The following is a 19,743-nucleotide window of genomic DNA, read 5'->3' as shown; positions in this document are numbered from 1 at the left end:
TATCTATCAATATACTGATGGGCACCTTCATTACTGTAACACAACAAACTATAGGCATCATTGCTATATGAAGAATATTTACTCAGAGCTCCCGTGGGCATCACAGTAAAACTAATCTGTAATTACAGGCATCCAGAGTGCATGAGTACTTCTGCCTCTTCGTGCATCTCTCTGCCTGTGCTGGAATATTTTAGCTCACGGCATTACAGCCCAGGAAGGAGTGCCCAAGTAGCAGACAGAAGCAGAGTTCTGAAGCAGCAGTGGGCAGAGGCTGAACTCACACAGCTTCAGTATTTCCAGATGTGATATACATGGAAGAACTGAATTACTTTTCCTCTCCTTGGCTTGCCCTTTTCTGTTTTCACTTATTACCACTGCATCAGTACTACTTGGTTAACAAGCAGTGACAGTTCTATTATATTACTGTATAAACGTCTGTCTGGGTAAACTGCGTAGGTTCACAGTGGGTCTGACTTGTCCATGTGTGCGTGTAAAAAATAAGCCCAGAAGAGCAAGACAATTTAGGCTGAATTACCTAAATACGACTCTTCCTTCTATTTTCTCAAAATGTTTATGATTCCAGCAATAGATCTATGAGATATTCCAGCATTACCAGGTAAATCGTGCATTCAGATCACCACCACGTGGAAGGCCACGGGGGTTCGCAACGGGCGGAGGAGCGCTCCCGCACAGCGCCCCCTGCTGGGCAACGCCGGCACAGCCCATTAACTCAGCCGTTAATTAATAACTCGATCACAACAAATAATAACGTACTGTTTTATAAAGCAATACCAAGAGCTCCTGCACAGCCATCCCGTCACTTCGCGGACAGCGCTCACAGCCGCACTGACTCCGGGCTGCAGCTATGAGCAGCGGACCCAGAAGAGCAGCAAGATTCTGCTAAGAAAAGCTTAAAGCAAAGTCTTTATTCCACTAAGTTAATTAAGCAGAGCTCATTATCCAATTTCCTCTTTAAGAGCAACACAAAACTGAAATTCCAAACTCTACCGAGGTGAAGCTTTATAAGAAATTTCCAAGCAATTTCCTCTGATCCAACACTTCCCCCCTCCCCCCCCAGATGTTACATCAGGAATACTCAGCGAGCACTGGAAAGGTAAATAAGTATTCAAAATTACCTTGACGAAATAAAATGAGGTGTTACCTAACGACCCATGCAGATCTAGCACCAGCACGGTTCCTTCTGAGCCTGCAGGTCGCCCAGCCATACCCACACACGTGCGAGCATCAGACGTCAGCTATCAGCGCTGATGGGTTCAAATAATCCATTTCCAAGCAACACAGAGTCCTTAAATAGAAATGGACTGCTAGATGAACGAAGGGAAAAAGCTTGAACATCTTGTCATCGTTTCAGTTAGAAACCACAGAGAGCACAAATTAATCTAACTTTTGGCTTGATAGAAATGTGCTTTCAAAAAATGCCCTAAATTTACCACAACTAAAGCCCCTAACCAAGAAAAACCACAGGGATATTCTACAGAGCGTGCACTGCAAATGGCATGCTCACACGGTTATGTGCAGCAGATCCCCTATTAAAAGTCTGGCAGTAAAGCTTAAAATCAGAGCTTTCATTAAGAATGAAAAGCAGAAAGAAGATGGAGGCTGAAACAGAGCTCCCCTACTCCATCCCATCTGTCCTGAGCAGGGGAAACAGCATTAGTTCTTCACCTAACAATGTCTGTACTGAGCAAAAACAGAACTTGAAGTGCACACATCATGGATACCTGTGCTTCAGTAAAGGAGAAGCACCCTGTAGGAACAAATTCTATGTGTGGAAGAGGCAGAACCTGGGGTACAAAGTTCCTTACCATCCTTACTTCCTTTTTATCCTTTTTTTAAATAATTTTTAAATAATGCCCTATTTTCCTTTTTATTTTTTTCTCTTCCCATGGAAAAAGTAACAATCTACTCTCATCCACTAATGATCACTCCTTTGACCTAGCACTGATTTATGCAAATAAAGAATACTTTTAGTTAAATGTAAAAACCACATTCAAGTTTCACAAAGACGTAGGTCAGCAGTAGCAGACAATATGTATTGGCAGATATTTTCTGTTCTTTATTCTTGGGAGTAATCTTTCACCTCTTGGGAGAGCTGCATGGAGTACCATTCCACTTAAAATGGAAAAGCTTGAGGTAGGAAAAGAAGCATTACAGGAGAATCCCACCGTACTCTACAGTGGACTTTGTGATCTAATTTTCCCCATGATAAGAAACAGAACCAAAGCCCTCCCAAAACATCCCCAGCAATCCAGAGATTACAAAACCCAACCTGTCTTTCAACTTCACAGAAGCTGAAACTGAACGTGCCAGGAATAGTCTCGATTGAGCCACAGGTTTTGTAGAATCTGTGACTAAAATAGCTCTATAAACTTGTGCTGCTTCTGGCCTCTCACTGTATCTTTATCTGAAATCAAGCTGTTTATTGCATTCCTTCCTCATACGTCAGCTCCTTGTGATGAAAGCACGTCAGTGATGAATACTTTTTATTAGGTCAGTTCCAGAGGCTTAAAATGAATTTGCCCTGGCTCCTCAAGCATGTTACCACACCCACTGCACGGAACTCCAACCATTCTAGGAATGCACGATAGAAAAAAAAAAGGTTATCTTAGGTGATACCTCATAAATCTACAGCAATTAAATTAGCTACATGCACAAATCATCTTCAGGAAGTTCTTCTCCCAGGGAAAATGGCAAACTAACTGCTTTGAAGAACTAGAAAAGGCATTCTTCGTGCTTCCTGACAGCTCTTTAAGCAATGCTCACCATAGAAAACAAAAGCCTAAAGTAGTCCAAACTTTTTATCAATTTTGTAATTACAACATAGAAGGCTTGATCCAGGTCTAGTTCACACAGCTGCAATCCACTGTCTTCTGCTTACGACAAGATCACTGACTTGATCTAAACTTACACGTTGAATTCTGCATGTGTCATTGTGCAGCACAGAAACAAAACATACCAGATACAGCACAGGAAGAAGTGCATTAGCTCAGACACGGTCTGACAGCAACCTACACTCAGCAATATCCTCCACACTAATTACAGCGTGGCTTGGCTTGAGCAAAAGCTGCCATTTCTTTGCCTTCGGCATGACAGGAGTAGCACCCATTGCTCAAAACGGCGCTGACTCGAGAACGGCGCTCGGCGCGGGGTCTCTGCGCGGGGATCTCCGGCCGGGGCCGCGCACACGGGGCCGCGCACACGGCTCTCGCCTAGCACGCACACACGCTCAGGAGACGCGTTTCCGAATGCTGCAGACATGAGCTAGCTCAGCCTGCACGTTTCTCTTCTGCCTATACATTCAAATCCACGTAAATGAAAAGTCATTTTTCTTCAGATTTGGAAGCGTACCCCGGTCTCCCGTTAAGTAGGATTGTCGGTACCTCTCCCGAGGTCATTCTGGACACATTCATACCAAAATAATTGTTCTATCTCAGTACAACGCAATAAACGAGGTTACAGAAAACCCTTCAGACGCGTTACCAGAACTAAAGGTGCTTTAAACGGAAAAGCGCACCACCGGTCCCACAGGCAGGAGGGACCCCAGGGTGGAAGCGCACGCTCAGAGGAACGCCCGGAGCGCGCAGCCCGGCCCAGGGTACCTCACACAGCCCGCGCACCGCCCGCACTGAGGGGCGCGCCCCGCGGCCAGGCCGAGCGGAGCGGGCGGGGGAGGGCCGCGCTCCACCCGCCACAGCCCCGTGTTTGCGCACCAGAGCCGCCCACTCCGGAGCAAAGGTTACCAAGGCACGCCCCGCACCTGCCCCCTGAGGAAAAAGCCGCCGTACTTCCTCATGGCGTTACGGTTCCTCCGGCTCCCGCCCCCCAGCGGGGCGCCGCCCTCCATCTTGGATCGCCGCCGACGCTCCGCAGGTGCGCGGCCCCGCCGGCCCGCGGCGACAGCGCATGCTCGCGAGCGGCAGGTGCGCGGCCCCGCCCGGCGGCGCAGACGCGGTGGCGGTGCCGCGCGCCGATCCCGCCCTCGCGCGGGTGCCCGGCGGCAGGTGTCAGGAGCCGCCGTGGCCCCGCCCCCTGCACTCTGGCGGCGGCGGTCGGGCCGCGCTGCGCTCGTTCTTCTTCTTGCGGGCGCCCGGGGCGGAGAGAAGAGAGGAGGAAGCGAGCGTCTGGCGGCATGAACCGGCCCCACCGCGGAGCCGCGGGCAGCCGAGGCCTCGGCACCATGGAGGTGAAGAGCAAGGTGAGTGCCGGCGTCCAGGGCCTGAGGAGCCGGGCCGGGCGTGCGGGGGCTCCTGGCGCGGGATGTGTGGGGGGGGCAGCGCGCTGCTGACTCACTGCCCCGCTCACCTGGCGGTGCGGAGCTCCCGGCACTGCCGCGGCTCTGGGCCGCTCGGGGCGGGGCCGGGCCCGCGGGCTGTGTGCGGGGTGAGACGCAGAGCGGGGGATGGCGGCGGCTGTGGGGCTGGCTCGGTCAGAAGATGTGTGCGGGGCCGTTATTGGTACGCTCCGAAGCGCGGTCTTCAGCTGGCCTGGAAGCAGCAGCAGCGCGTGTGCTGAACTCAGTTTCTGTGTGGTTTTGCCCTTTTTCCTTGAAGTGTAGTGCAGCAGGTTCGTACAGCTCGCAGCCCGTCCCGTCGCGCTGCTCTCGGGGCCGCGCTGTGCGCCCGATGCCAGCAGCAGTTCGTGTCCGCTGTGCCCGTCCGGCTGCCGCAGCTCTGCGGGGCTCTGTCGCCTCTCCTTACTGTACCCGTTTCCATTCTTGCCATTGGTGTTCTTCTCCTGGTCGGCCGTAGTCTTGCTGGCTTTCAGGGCTTGAAATAGATCTCATTTGGTTTGTGTTCATAGGATTTTATCAACTTGTCCTTTTGCAGTTAATGGTGTATTAAAATTTACAGATGTAAATATGATATCTTAAGTGGTGTAAAGCTACTGAAGGAATGCGTTGAGTTAAAATCCTCCATCATTTAGACAGACTGCAATCATGTCTCTACCTGAGTGTGTTTTCTTTCATTGGTTAAAAAGGAAAGTACTTCTGTGCCTCTCTTCTGAGCTACTCTGCAGTCTGTTTGCTGCCCGTGCTCCGGTGCTTCCCACAGATCAAGTGTCCAGTTGCAGTGTAGGTGAGGCAGCCCTGAGCCGGGCGTCTTTTTCTTTTCCCTTTTTTAAACACTAGCATGACAAGTGCTAGAATTTCTACTAGAGAACATATGGTAGGCTTTTAGAACTTGAATGGATGATAATTATTTTTTTATTAGGTGCTATTAACTTAACCGTTACGTGGGCAAAGTCAGAGTGCACAGGAATACTTGGCTGCTGTCTGAATGCCTCTTAAGCATAGCTGTGTCTGTGGTCAATCAAGTGCTTTTTTAATCTGTGTCCTTGTAAGACTGAAAGCAATCAGAACAATATCTTTACGAACAAAATACTTCCCATCTCAGCCCAAACCTCCTGCTCCCTTGAGGTGTGTTTTTCCTCGTTAGAAGTACATGTGGGGATCAGCAGTGTGATGCATCCTGTGGCATTCAACAGAGGAGCTCCTAAGAATGGGGGCTGTCAGAGAAGTTCATGAGAATGAGTGCGTTCTGAAGCAGGCTTCGAGGTGTTCTCTGAACTGCTTGTTGCTAATGCATTAAAGTAACTTGATTGAGTGTAGTACCGGGGTCACCTTCCTTCTGTGAGAACAAAAAGCTCTTAAAAAGAAATAAAAGTTGTGTGGTAGGTAGAGGGGAGCATTCCTGCACGGTGTGTTAAGTTTTGGAGGCTTGTCATCAGTGGACAATGCTTTGTTTAGGTAGTTCAAATCAATCATCATGCCCTGATAGACAAAGCCATGCCTGCACAGCCCATTATGATTGGGAATAGTATTTAATTTGTTTTAACTGTGAATTTGTAGAGAGCTCGAGTGGGAAGAAGCCTCCCCTTCAGTGAGCCTCTTCTGATTTTGCATCTCTGTACTTGATAAAATCTACTAATTTGTGCTAGTGCAATGTGGAATGTAGTGCAACGTTTGATACCAAATGAAAGCATTACAAGAGGTTAAAATTGAGCAACACAAATTCATTATCAGCTGTCAAGTAGCACTGCGTGTATGGCAAGCTTTGTTAGAGGGTGATAGCTGTGGAAATCACGTGTGGAAAAAATCAAAATCACGTGCTTGAAAACTTCTCATTCGCTTCAAGTTGGAAGTAAGATTGTTGTTGTTTTTCTTTTAAATCCTGTTGTTGCTTAATTGTTCCAACTATGCAGTCTTTCAAAACCAAACAGCTGAAGATGGACGCAGTGCTCGGAGGATTTCCGTAGCACTCATAGCTGAAGCAGGGCTCAGCGGGATCGCGGGGCACTTCTGTTGCTGACATCATACTTGAGCACGCTGCTTCTGACCGTAGGAAGTTCCTCCTGCAGACTGCTGTTTGCTTTTGTGAGCACGTATGAATCATCCCCCCGACTTCAAATTACTGAGATCAGAATATTTCTGGAATGCCCGCGGAGAAGTCCATTATTTGAGAACTTTGAAGATGAGTGTTAGAGGGCGTGGGCTGCTCTGTGTGTGTGTTCAGCCTGTGCCGTGTTAATGTGCTAACAATAGGGTCCTTGTCTCCTTATTTTCATGCCTTGGTATGTGAGAATTCTAAAGCCTTTATTCTCTGAAACTGTTTTAATCAGCAGTGAGGTAAGGGTTGGTCTGAGGCCTGGTAATTTGCACCTTCCCATCTGCTGTGTGTAATGTGTACCAGAGTATGTGATACTGTGCCTCGAACTTCCCATCCGTATTTAGTTCTTGTTTTCTGCTTAAACTAGATAAAAAATAGTTTAGAGTGATGTTCATTGTAGATCAGTGACAGAATTGATGAAAATGCCACCAACTGTCTGTTTTGTGTTTGTAGTCATTAGCTTATTGCTCTTCTAATTCTTTTACAAGCTGGACTACTTTTAGTAACCTGGTTGTTGTTATTGCTTCCTTCCTTTTAGCATCCTTGCTTCCATGTTGTGTGTGCCTGATACAGAGTGTTTGGAGGAACTGTTATCTATCCTCCTTGCTCTGGGACTCGTCTGTACTGCACAGGACACTGTAATTTGATCAGTTATGCTTGCCACAGTTGAAGTCTGCCTTGTCTGTACCAAACACTTCTTAATTTGCACTCAGTTTAGTCTTTCACCTACTATCACTTAAGCACTGTCAGCATTAGTTGTTAAAAAAACTTAGACATTACTCATTTAAATCACCCCTGGGTGGAATAGGGGTCTGGGTTGTTCTTTAGGCCTTTATTTTGTGGTTTTTGTATGATCATGCTGACTAAGTGCAAATGCTTTCCCTAAAAGTATGATACTACTGATTAATACGTGGTGATTTTGTATCTTCTCAACTTTGTCTGGTTTAAGCCTTGGATACAGATACATTTTAAATGGCTTTGCAATCAAGATGTATTTATTGATGGCAGAGGCAAATCTTTGGAATGCTCTCGAGGAGTGGCTGCTTGCTCCCTTTTATTTCCTTCTCCCAGAAGGAAGCAGACCTGATCTAAGAGCATCTCATGAAAGTTTTACTGCGTGTAGTTTGTAGTGAAAGTCACCAGCATTCTTGATATTCATTGGGTTGAAGGGCTTTTCACTTCTGTTCAGAACATCTAGGAATATGAACCAAGTTAACCATAGCTGTGTATTAATGTATGTGTGCCATTCTAAAGTGCTGTAAAACATCTTTGAAAAATTCCAGGTATTTGTGTGCCATAAGAAGTTGTTCATACTCCTTCCTATTCCTGAGCTGCCAGCATCAGTTCTCCCCCTTACTCAGTACATGGCTCACTTCATAAGCATCTGAGAATCTGCAGTTATTCACTAGTGGGTCACCCAGTGCTACGTTCCTATATTAGTGAATGCTTTGGCGTACACAGATGGAAACAACTTGAGAAAACTTTGGGGAGGAAAAAATACCACAGTGTAAATGGAAGTTTTATGCCTCTTCAGAATTGCTATTTGTAGTTCTTAGTGCACTCTTAATTGTAAAACATTCAAAACATTTTTTTGCTTGAGTTATACGTTATTGCATTTATAATATTTGCTTATATGTTATATGTTTCCACATTAATAAAGATATATTTTGTTGTAGTTTGGAGCAGAATTTCGTCGTTTTTCTTTGGAGAGGTCCAAACCTGGAAAGTTTGAGGAGTTCTATGGATTACTGCAGCATGTGCACAAGATACCCAATGTTGATGTTCTAGTGGGATATACAGACGTCCATGGAGATCTGCTGCCTATAAATAACGATGACAATTATCATAAAGCAGTTTCCACAGCCAATCCCCTACTCAGGATTTTCATTCAAAGAAAAGGTGAGTGTGCTTGAAGTGGGTAATAAACAGCATAACTATAAACAAGTTGCTCAGTATGATGAATGGAGTAAATGCCCTATTTCACTGAGTTGAATTCCACAATTGTAGGTGATCAGATTTATTCACGTCTCTCTTGCAAGAGTTTCCTCAGGCCGCCTGTTTATACTTTGTGCTTTTTGCTTGTATTTAGTTTGGTTGAGTAAAATCAAGTTAAATCTATAGCAAATGCTTATTTCTGATTTCATTTCTATGAAAATGAACTTTGAACTCAGGATTTCCAGGATTCTGTATGTTGGATGCATTTTGTTTAAAATTGCAGTCTTGATTGGAAAAGGGGAAAAGCTGTTACAGGGTGTAAAGGAATCCTACTGCATAAAGTATTACATGTCAGCATAGAGACTTTAAGTATGCTGCTTCTGTAACACTTACTTAATAAAACAATGTGAAGCTTTCAAAATGAGAGTGATTTCAATCATCCAACTTCAAGTGGGAATACTGCTTAGTTTGTCAGCTGGCTTTTAAAGATAGCATGTATTCTAGGTACAAGTTCTGTTTTCTTTTTTTAGTGTTTGCCTTCATTTGTGAAGCAAAGTTCAGTTTTGAAGTTGCGTTCTTGTCCAGAAGAATATATTCAATGTAAGGATGTAAGGGGGTGGGAGGATGGCGAGTGTGGGGTCCTAGTGATGCGACTTGAGATTGTTTTAATTCAGAGAGCAAGGAGAACTTCTATACTTGCTGATTTTTCTACTTACTTAAATACAGTGGTGTTTGTCTGTATATACATGAACACAATCCCTGTATTGACAGTCAAGTGATTGTTCAAGTAACCTGCCATTTATTGCTAAGCTATTTTGTAAAGAGTGTGCTGTTTCTAGTTGTTGCTTATCAACAGGTTTGTTTTCCCTAGAAAATACTTGGGCACCAGAAGCTTTTATTGGTGTTCTCACTCCAAAGTAATAAAGTCCACAACAAACAGTCTGACACAAAAACAATACTCAAAAACTGTGGCTACTTGCCAGCTGCTGTTTCTGACAGTGCATTTGTTTTTGTTTGCGTGGAGTTCAGTATAGTAAGGTCTGTGTGCTTTCATTTCTGAATTGCCAAGGAGATGGACTGTTGGTGTTAACAGAATGTAAGTGCAGAAAAGGTCTGTGATGCTGTTAATCTCTTACTGTAGCCATATGACGAGGACACGTAATCCACTTTGTCAGATGGGGATTATTGAGGTTATGTTTAACACCATATGGTTTTTAAATTGTTACTGGTGTTAAACACTTAATGCTAATTGTGACTGGTGTTACATCTATAGTGCATATAGTGCATCTTTTTTCATACTTTTTATTAAGTACAATGGATTACTTTTCTGGTGCAAGGAATTGAGAATAGAATTGATAGTAATGCACAACTGGAAATAAGATTAACCTAGTTAAGTTTATGATGTGAAGAACTGGTTGTCACAAAAAGCTAAGTAGAAAGTAGTTCCTGTCAATAGGAACAATACAGTCATCTAACTGTAGAGTTTTAGGTAATAAGGAACCCAGACTGGCATCTAAATCCAGCACTGTACTTCATTCTGTGTCTTTTGCAACCACCCTGGTCATTTCTAATTATATCGAGGCTGTGAATTCATTAGCATTCCAGCCTAGTAGGGCAGGGGCCTTTACAGGCAAGCAAGGAAGCATTTATACATTATTTTTGGTAAGTTAGTGACAAGTAAGAGCTGCATGAGTTGGAGATCTATGTGCGGGAGTTTTACTGCTTAGTCCATCTAACTGCACAGCTTATTGTCTGTACATCTGTGAATTTGAGAATTGTTTGAGCTAATATGTGCTGCTAATGGGGCTGCTTTAGTCTGCACTGCTCTGTAACTAGTGATCAATAATTCAAGTTAACTTTCTTCCTTAAAGCTTGTTGTGGCTTCCATAAACTTTCTTGAATCACTTAAAGATTTTGCTAGAAAAATCTTTTAAAAATCCTTGTAAAGCAGAACTTTCTTTCCTTGTATTCCCAACAGGAATAGTTGGGAATTTAAGATCTCTGGCAAAAAGTTATTGCTGGTTGGGAGGGGTTGGCAGCACAGAGGGAATTTGTGTTGTCTTAAAAGATACGAAACGTTTTTGTGTTCTCTTGCTGATCTAAAGAGACAATTTTTGAAAACTTGTGTAAGATGAGTGCTCTGCAATAAAATCCAGTGTAAATAATATTGGACCCTGTATCCAAAGAAGGCTCTGAGGTGGTTGAAAGGAGAGCAGCAGGGTTCTTCTGTAATGTTAGCTGTGTGTGACAGTGGTGGTGATGCAAGTCTAACTTAAGGAATTTTGGCATGTCAGAGTAAGTACACTTCTTAGGTTCACTTTTGACTCTTAGTTTATGAGAATTGGGAAGTTATCCATTCAGAGGACTTGTGTTTGCTGGTTGATGTGAAAAGAAGGCTGGGTATCCTGTAAGGAAAACCTGAGAGGATTATTAATTTCATAACTATAATTAATAGAACACTTGTTCCAGCTTTAAGTCTAAATTAAAACTTGTTACTGCGCCAGTTATGGCTATCAGTTTGTAGAAAATAGTTGCCTGTTGGAGTTTCATCTAGGAGTTTAAGAGATTAACAGGTAGTGCTGACATCTGGAATTCAAACATTAAAGCACTGTATTGTGATTAAATCCAGATGTATGGGAGTCACTCTGTCTGTGAGAAAATTGTGCTGTGAATAAAAACATGGATAGGGAGACAGCCCCCGCAGACCCTGAAGGGCAGTTTGGTATGGGGGGTTTTATTTCTTGAATATGTTAATCTTAGAGAGAAGACTATGATTTCAATTTAGCATCCATAAAAATCATTTTGAAGAGTTTAATATTGTAGTTTCCTATTCTTACGCATCACACCCTTGCGTGGCTTTATAGAGTAAAGAGAAGGTTCTTAAGTCACTTCTATTTCTTGAAGTGAACTTTTTTCCAGGAAAAACAAAACAAACAAAAAAAAACAGCTTTCTGGGGAAGATTCCTTATGTCTTGTGTCCTCTTTCTAAAAAAATATGGGTTTGTTATCATTTGGGATGAGTTAAGAGAGATGACTTGGTGGGCCTTATTTGAGAATGGTAAGCTGCATTTCTTATTCCAATATAATAATGATTGGGAGTTTGTGTAAATGTAAAGTTATCTTTTTTGAATGACATTGGATTGCCATTAGATCAGGAAAACATTGTGACTGTCTTGAACAGCGTTGAATTGAAACCAGATTTGACACTTGCAGGCAGTTTTAGATTTTGTGCAGTAAGTACATGCAGATTGGTGCCACCTTGAGTTTGAAATTGCTAAGAAACAATTCACTCCAATGCTATGTGGCCATTCTCCTCAATGTTATCTGTACTTAATACCTTGTCCTTTGGCTTTATGCCAAAATATCTTTCACTGTAGCTTTAAACTGATTAGCTAGGTGCCAGAACAAAGATGCCTTTGTACTCAAGAGTATTGCTTTAACTTCTCCACTGCTAAACAAACTTTCTAAACAGTCATGCTGTTTGGATGAGATATGGACAGATGAGTTTTCTTCATCAACCTTTCAAATGTTTTTTTTTCCTACAAATCATGCAACTTCAACTGTATTTCATAAAGTTTATACTAGTTTTGAATTGTTAGGCTTGTAAGACTAGCTCTGATACAAATAAGAAGTCAAAGCCTCTGCTTAGATATTTTGACATATAGCTTGTAATTTTGGCATACTTTGATAAAGTATCATGTAACTTGAAATATATTTCCAAAAGCAAAAGTGCCAGCTCAGTGTTAAGATTTCTAATGGTATTTGTTTTGCAAAAGATTTCTCAAGTTCATACCTATTCCAATAAACATTCTTCTATTCTTAGTTTAAAAAGCATTTCTGATCTCTGTCAGTCCACGCTGATGAATGTCTGCATTTCTTTCAAAGCTAGTCCTTTTGCAACTGCTCTTCATGTTTCACTAATAGGAGAAATTGGTTTGGACAGAAGTGCTAGGCCACATTGGCTGATGGTTGTTTGTATGTGTGTGTGTTCCAAAAGTGTCCCGGGCAGGGAAGGAAGCTGGGATAAGCTGTGTGACTAGTTCTAGAGCTGACTGTTGGGTAAGGAGCACAGAAATGAAGTGGGATATCTCTGAGATCCGGAAGTCTTCTGGGATGCACTAAATGCATCTAAGCTTGTATAACTGGAGCATTTTGGAGGAGAGTACACTTAAAACAGAAGCTTCCTATGGAAAATAGGCATTTTTGGACCAAAAAAAACCCCAAAACCATTTCTGCAGAACACATTTATTTCCATTAGAAATATTTGTATGACTTAGATTCCTTTTTTTTTGTAAAGAAAGCATCTGCAAGTCATTTGTGCACTTCTCTATCAAACAGTGGCAATTGCAGCATTGCTCATACGAGCAGTGTTGCTAGAAGTGTGTGTTTGTGTGCAAGGTCTTTGTTTCTGTGCTGCAGCTGTTGTACCTACAGTGCTTGGGGGTGGGGAGAAGAGTGCAGAATGCAGTAAGGTTTCTGGAGTTTGAATCCAGGTCACTTGGATTGCTTCCAGGAGCTGGGCAATAATGTGTACTCTGGCTGCTTTCCCTTTTTCATTCTTTCTTTTCCAGTCATCTGAAACTTGAGGAGAGAAAACTAACAAATAGAATTACTCTGAATAAAATTAAAATGTTTCTAGGAATGCACTCGTCCTTTCCATTTCTAACCTTTCTCATGCAGATAGGATACGATTCTTTGTCTTTACTGCTGCAATGTGCTTTAGGTTTTTTTTGTACTGTTCTCTCCTTTGGTAACCTTGCAAGCCTTGGTGAATCACATAGCATCAGAGCTCTCGTCTCAAGTATAGGGAGGAATGTTTCTGCTATAGCAAACCAGAAAGCTCTAGACTAGATAGCTCATTCTCCTGACCTAAAACATGGTAGTGATGCTTTACAGCTCACGTATGAAGTGATCTAATCACCGGTGTGCTATGTCTTACAGAAGATGCAGACTACAGTGCCTTTGGTACCGATACTATGACAAGGAAGAAAAACGTCTTAACAAATGTGCTACGTCCAGATAACCACAAGAAGAAACCACACATTGTCATCAGCATGCCACAAGACTTCAGACCCGTGTCGTCTATAATAGACGTAGATATTCTTCCAGAGACGCACCGCAGGGTACGGCTCTACAAGTACGGGACTGACAAGCCCCTGGGCTTCTATATACGAGATGGCTCCAGTGTCAGAGTAACGCCGCATGGATTAGAGAAGGTCCCAGGAATTTTCATCTCCAGGCTCGTCCCTGGAGGCCTGGCTCAAAGCACAGGCTTGCTGGCTGTCAATGATGAAGTACTGGAGGTGAATGGAATAGAAGTTTCGGGAAAAAGCCTTGATCAGGTTACAGACATGATGATTGCAAACAGCCGTAACCTGATCATTACAGTCAGACCAGCAAACCAGAGAAATAATGTTGTGAGGAACAGTCGGAATTCTGGCAGCTCCGGTCAGTCTACTGAATCTAGTCTTCCAAGCAGCACGCCAAATATTTTAGCAAACTTCTTGCAAGGAGAAGAAGAGAGTGATGAGGAGGACATTATTATTGAAGATAGTGGTGAGCCACAGCAAATTCCAAAAGCTGCACCTTCCAGCCTGGGATCACTGACACACATTGACCTCCACGAGCCAACGCAGAATGGCTTCCTCCCCTCCAGCGAGGTGAGCTTGAATCACTCAGCGTGCAGCGTTAGCATGGAGTGTGAAGCACAAGACTTGGATCACAGGTCGTTAGAAGAAGATGGGACTATAATTACACTATGAAGTTGCTTTGGTGTACTTTGTACTGAGCAAGGATGCTATACGTTGTTTTGATTTGGCTTAATATACAGTATGTTTTATACCTCTCCATCTACTGTGCACTGCAATTTGCTTAAAAGGAGGAAAAGATTGGAAATGTAAGAAATTCAAAATGATCTAAGTTGACGGACTTTGGCTAACTGTGTGCTTCCATGTAAATACCCCACAAATATAAAAGTTGGTAACTGACTGAAATGTATATTGAAGGTGAAGGATAGCCAAGGGATGGCTGTGAGCTTTCTCTAAACGGTACTTTTTATTTTTTAATACAAAATACTGCTGGTTCTATGGAATTAAACTTCCATTAGTGTCCGAGGTCGATTATTTAATGTGCTGTGGTTTCACGTTCAACTGGAGTGCTGCTTATGTATGATGGAGCTGCTTTAGTTGGTTCATTCCGCTTCTGGACCTCTTCTGACTGCTGTTTTGTTGATAGAGCTGTCTGTGTGGCTCTGCATATGAGGAAACAATAAGCAGGAGGTGGGCTGGGAAAGAGGTCCTCTTGGTTGGTCTAGTTCCTGATTCGTTGAGCAACAGCAGTATGTGAGGAGGTCAGCAGCTTGTCATCCTCAGTTAGACAGGGCCTGCTGAAGCTGGCTGTCCCGTTGTGAGTGTGCAACCACAGGCTCATTAGTCATGCACCTGTGTTGTTTTTAATTTGCCTTTTAGTGCAAGGTTCATTTAATTTCAATTATACTATGATTTTTAAATCCAAATGTGAAGCTTTTAACACTTCTGTAATCTCAGACCTGTTCTCATTTTAGTTTGCAATATTTAGGATATCATCAAATATCATTGCTAATCTCAGTGAATATTAAAGAAATCAAATGTAAACTTAATGCTATGGAAATAATGTTACATAACCCATATATTAAGAGACAGTCCTAGTAGAAGCTGTAAAGATTTGTTAGCAAAAGCTTGTTGGTGTGAGTCTAAATGATGTGAAAAATGACTTTTTTCACACCTAAACACTTAAAGCAGCTTAAATTGACTTAAATCCCTGTATTTATGAAGAAGTGTGAAATCACGATGAGGCTTTAGTAGAACTTGTTTGAGGAGTATGATATTAAAACTATTCATTCTAATGAACTAAACTGTAAATGCTGATCTTCCTGTGCACCACTGGCTGTCTGTTCTGAATATTATAGAGCTGCTGTATGTAAAGCAAAATACAGATGACAAACCCTGATACTGCAGAAGCACAAGCAAGCAAATTTCCTAGGAGAATGGCAGGGAGAGACTTCCAGCACTCTCTCCCCTTTTCAGGACCTTCTGTTTTGCCACCTGCTGCTCCATTCCCTACCTGACTCTATTTTGGGAATGTAACTTGTTGCAGGAAACTTAGATGGAAAGTAATAAAGTTGGGGAGAAGGTGAATGGAGCTTCTCAGCAGGGATCCAGCAGTGCAGGTGCACCTGGAAGAAAGCAGCAGGATGTGACCAGTTCTGTACCGTGCTTCCAGGTTCTGGGAAGCGTGTTGTGCCCGGTGGGGGGAGGTGTGACAAGCAGGAAAGACAGATTCTTTTTTTAATTCCCAGAGCACTTTGGGGAACATCTACCTCTGGTAACTTTACTAACATGGGGCTAACTAGAAGTTTAGTATTAAGACATCTGCACAAGGGTTCATAGTGTATCAGAGGCTAAAAGTGCACTTGATTAAGGTTTTCATAATATAAACAAAATTGCTTCAGTTATTAATGGCATTACATTTTAATGCATTTAAATTTGAAGTTTGTAATCTTAACGTTGGAGTTCAAATCTCATGAGTGTTGAAGTGCTTTACTTATTTTTGCTAATTATTCATATGAAGTAACTATATCCAGTTAAGAGTGAAATGAGGAAAATAAATTTCATTCTGCAATACATAAATTTCAAGAACACATTTTCTGACAGTGCTGCTCTACACTTCCTTTGCTGAAGGAAGATTGTTTACTTTAAGGTATCTTCTTCCTTTGTCAGAGACCTTCCTTCCTGTATGAAATCATCAGCTGATGGTGGATTTCATTTACTATGCTAGTTTGCACTTCTGTGCCTTTTGTTTACTTGAATGTATTGTGAGTAATTAAAGGAGTAAAGGCGCTTGGATGAGAAGAGAATGATGCCCATGGATACAGAAGATGAACTGGTAGCATTCTCAGTGCATGTGCCATGTTCTCATTCAGAGGATGTACGCTATGGGTCCGCTGTGATGTGTTAGTATTTGGCAGCCTGGATGCAAGGTGAGCTGTTAACTTATGCAGGAGAGATTGTTCTGAGAACACTAATTACAGAACGTTCAAGGTCACTGACTGCTGACGTACAAACAGCACCACAGAAGTTCGTGTGATGCCAAACTCCAGCGTGGTACCCAGCGTGTACTTTAACAGATGCATGAGTACTTTGGATATATATGCCAGTAGGAAGAGTTTGTAGGAGTTTAATTAGGGTCCCACTATAAATTGTATGGAAATTCATCTCTTGGGGCCTTTTCTGAATTCTGTAAACTATTTGATCTAAATATGTGAGATAGTGCTTTTAATGAGCAATATTCTGTTTTACAGAAACTTGATAGCATACATAGCAGAAATAAGCATTTGGGACTCATTTAAAAGAAGTATGCGTACTAAGAACTGCTTTTTAGCTGTATTTCTGGTGGCAGTGACGGGCTGCACAGCGTGCAAGTGCTGATGCTGCAGTGACCACGAGGTTTCTAAACTTCTTCCATATCTTACTAACACCTCCGCTGTTAATTACGAAATGTTTTTAAATTGTTACATCAGGATGATCAGTGGTTGATTACGAATGGCTAAACTTTATATGTAAATGGTACTGAGGTTCAGTATCGGGTTTTTAAATGTGCTGGTATCGTTAGCCTTCCATTCACTACCTCCTAAATTTTTAACACCTTTATAATTTTCTCCTTGGAAGAAAGTGCTTAAAGGCTTGACTGTTTCATATGGATTTTTATCTTTAGCTAAAAGAAATCCAGAAGTGATAGTGAGGTTGCTGCGCATGATTGACAAAATTAAGCTGCTATTAATGTGATCTTTGTGTATGAAGTACCTTGTATATGTAAGCTGTATTTTCAACACAGATTTTATAAATTAATTTATAAATATCGAAATTCACAATGGAGCAGAAAACTGAAGTTGCTTTGAGTAGAGTTGTATGTTGTATACGTGCATGGGGGAAGTCCTTCCCGCATTGCAGCTGGGAGATAAGTGCACCTTACTATGAGAAACAAGCAAATTCTTCATAGAATTAAGATGTGTTTACTCTGAAGTTCTGCTCCGGTACTGGATAAGTCAAGCCTAACTGTGAATCATATGTTTTTCCACAGCTCAGTTAATTAGGGCAATGTTCTCACAACCTGTCTTTAACATGTGTATTTTTGTGAATATTATGTATTTTCTAATTAAACTCTACTTGGAATGTGATTTTTACATGAATGAACTTGTTTAAAATGTCAAATATCAGTATTTTTCTTACAACTTCAATGTATAATGTACATTGTTAGCTCACTGAATGAAGATTGATTTTATGAATCTAGCTAGCTGTAGCTGTATATTAGTCTTATATTTTTACAGACTGGAATAATAAATGGATATAGAAATAAAATGGCTTTTTTCTTAATTACATTTAGGCACGTAAAAATGGGGAAGAATGCAGTGTTTGCTAATTCTGAAGTGTGAATGTAGATGGGCTTCTGTTTCCTCTTGGGCACTTGGTGGGCTGTTTTCACCGTAGCCTTAATGTGTGCTTCCTCCATTCCTTTCTGTGGAGCAAATCTTCACACGTGGGAAGCATGCACAGAAGCTTATCCTTAGGTGCTGCTGACTGTGCTGTGCTTATTCCTACAGCAGCTGCTAATAATGCAGTTTGCAGTGTATCACTTGCCTGAAGACTGCTTGTGGTAAAGCTTAGGATGTGAGTCTGGGAGGTGGCTCTCTCTCGTCCCTCACCATTGTCCAACGCTGCTGGTGATCAGGAGCTGAAAATTAAAATCTTAATTTTCCCTTACTTAAGTGTTAGTTGCAGCCGTATTAATGTTTTAACTTGGACCCAGCTCCCTGGCAAATGTTTTCTCCCATATCTAATGTATTGGCAGCCCTTGAAAAAAGAATCCCATGGTGGCAGGAGATGTGAGTTTCCTTAGGTCTTCTCACCACTGCTGTTCTCAGGGTGATCCGTAGCTGTACCTTTAGATGTGTGTGACTGCAGTTCATTTGTGTGCTTCAGTGCTCTTCATGCTTGTCTATGGGAGATAAGAAACTGCAAAGAAATGTTCTGTTTTAATATTTATATGCAGCTTAAGGAGCCTGCTCATTTCAGCTGTGCACTTGATTCTGAATGCCTTTTGTCTGGAATAAATTCCTTTGCACAGAACCTGACAGAGCTTTCTTAAAAGGAATGCTGAAGTTGGCAGAGTGTTCTTGAAATGGTGTCAGATTTAGAAACCCAGACTGGATGAGAGTTTGGATGTAGTGTTTTTCTAACTTAAAATTTTCTATCTAAATGCATGAAGCTCTGAAACGGATTTCTAAGTTACTGTTTTTTCTGTAAAATGTGAATCGTTGTGGGAACAAGTTAATTCCTAGGATTGCTGCTGGAATTTAAGAATCAGATATTCCAAATGAATTGAACGCTTAAAGAAAAATAAATCTGAAAGGTTAATAAGGCTTTTAAAGCTGGACTAATGCTAATACAGACCCAGAGTGAATCTGCACTGAGAGCGCAGTACAGAAACTCGTCAGAGACAGCTGAAGAACAAGGCTAACTGCAACACCATTCCTACAGAGCGCTCATTTCTATGTGCTGTTGTCCTAAACGAAGGCTAATTGTAAAAGGAAGAGTTAACTTTCCCTGCTGATGATGCCTCCTTGAGGAAGAAATGCAGCTGTTGAGTGCTATGTAACAATGTGTGGAGGAAGATATTTGAGGAAAGACTACAGGCAAGAATTTAAGGTCTGCAGAAAGCCCATAAGGTTGCTTTTTGTGATGCCAGCCATTAGCTGCTCACACAACTGTCCTCGCCCAGTGTGAGATCAGGGACTTAAATGCACCCCGTTCTCTACACAAAAAGAGAATGAAACCGGAGATCTGCAATTCAACCAAGAGAAAATGTCAGCATTTCTCACGAATGAGTCTCAAAGTGGGACCTGATCTCTGCAGTAGCATAGCACCCAGCCTGGATGGAAGCAAATTCAGAACGGATGTGTTTGCAGGTACAGACTTGTTTGAATTTTCAAAAGGAATACATTGAGACACACACAGGGTTCAACAAAAGGAGAACAACTGAGATTAGTGCTGAACACCCCATTTGCAGTTCTCTTTTTACCTCGAAGTTAGCTGTGGCACCCATTAATGAAGTTTGCCTAGGTTAGTTCTGCTCGAGATAGTTGTATGTGGTCCTATGGAAGAGGGATCATTGTTTTCAAAGCAGCTCCACAGACATTCCCAATACGCGTTGCACGTTAGCAGTGTTGCTCTTGGATGCTGTAGAGGCAAGGAATGGTACAGCTGCTTCTTGGAGAAGTGAGATCGTAGCCAAGAGTGAAGAATTCAGACTCCTTATGCAGCTATGATAGATCAGTTGTGTACTTTCTGTCTCGGACAGGAGACAG

The 19,743-nt window shown here is 42.3% G+C and overlaps 1 protein-coding gene across 1 annotated transcript; it reads left to right on the top strand.

The window, feature by feature from the left end:
• Positions 1 to 4,055: 4,055 nt before the first annotated feature.
• On the top strand, positions 4,056 to 14,621 carry PARD6B (par-6 family cell polarity regulator beta). Its single transcript, XM_065754266.1, has 3 exons — positions 4,056 to 4,216; positions 8,084 to 8,306; positions 13,284 to 14,621. Exons 1-3 carry the CDS (start codon positions 4,151 to 4,153, stop codon positions 14,102 to 14,104), a joined length of 1,110 nt encoding a protein of 369 aa, XP_065610338.1. The 5' UTR covers positions 4,056 to 4,150; the 3' UTR covers positions 14,105 to 14,621.
• The last annotated feature ends 5,122 nt before the right edge of the window (positions 14,622 to 19,743 follow it).

This window comes from Cyrtonyx montezumae, unplaced genomic scaffold (assembly GCF_038088225.1).
Source record: "Cyrtonyx montezumae isolate F1298 unplaced genomic scaffold, pur_monq_1.0 scaffold_9, whole genome shotgun sequence".
Lineage (NCBI taxonomy): Eukaryota > Metazoa > Chordata > Aves > Galliformes > Odontophoridae > Cyrtonyx > Cyrtonyx montezumae.
The sequence above is the reverse complement of the archived record's forward strand: the minus strand, read 5'-3'. Positions and strand labels throughout refer to the sequence as shown.

What these genes read in the sequence shown, in the direction of transcription:
- PARD6B (XM_065754266.1), top strand. Translation starts at nt 4,151, where the DNA reads ATGAACCGGCCCCACCGCGGAGCCGCGGGCAGCCGAGGCCTCGGCACC. An exon ending in CCATGGAGGTGAAGAGCAAG is followed by an intron (nt 4,217 to 8,083) that starts GTGAGTGCCGGC and finishes ATTTTGTTGTAG; the next exon opens with TTTGGAGCAGAATTTCGTCG. An exon ending in GATTTTCATTCAAAGAAAAG is followed by an intron (nt 8,307 to 13,283) that starts GTGAGTGTGCTT and finishes TATGTCTTACAG; the next exon opens with AAGATGCAGACTACAGTGCC.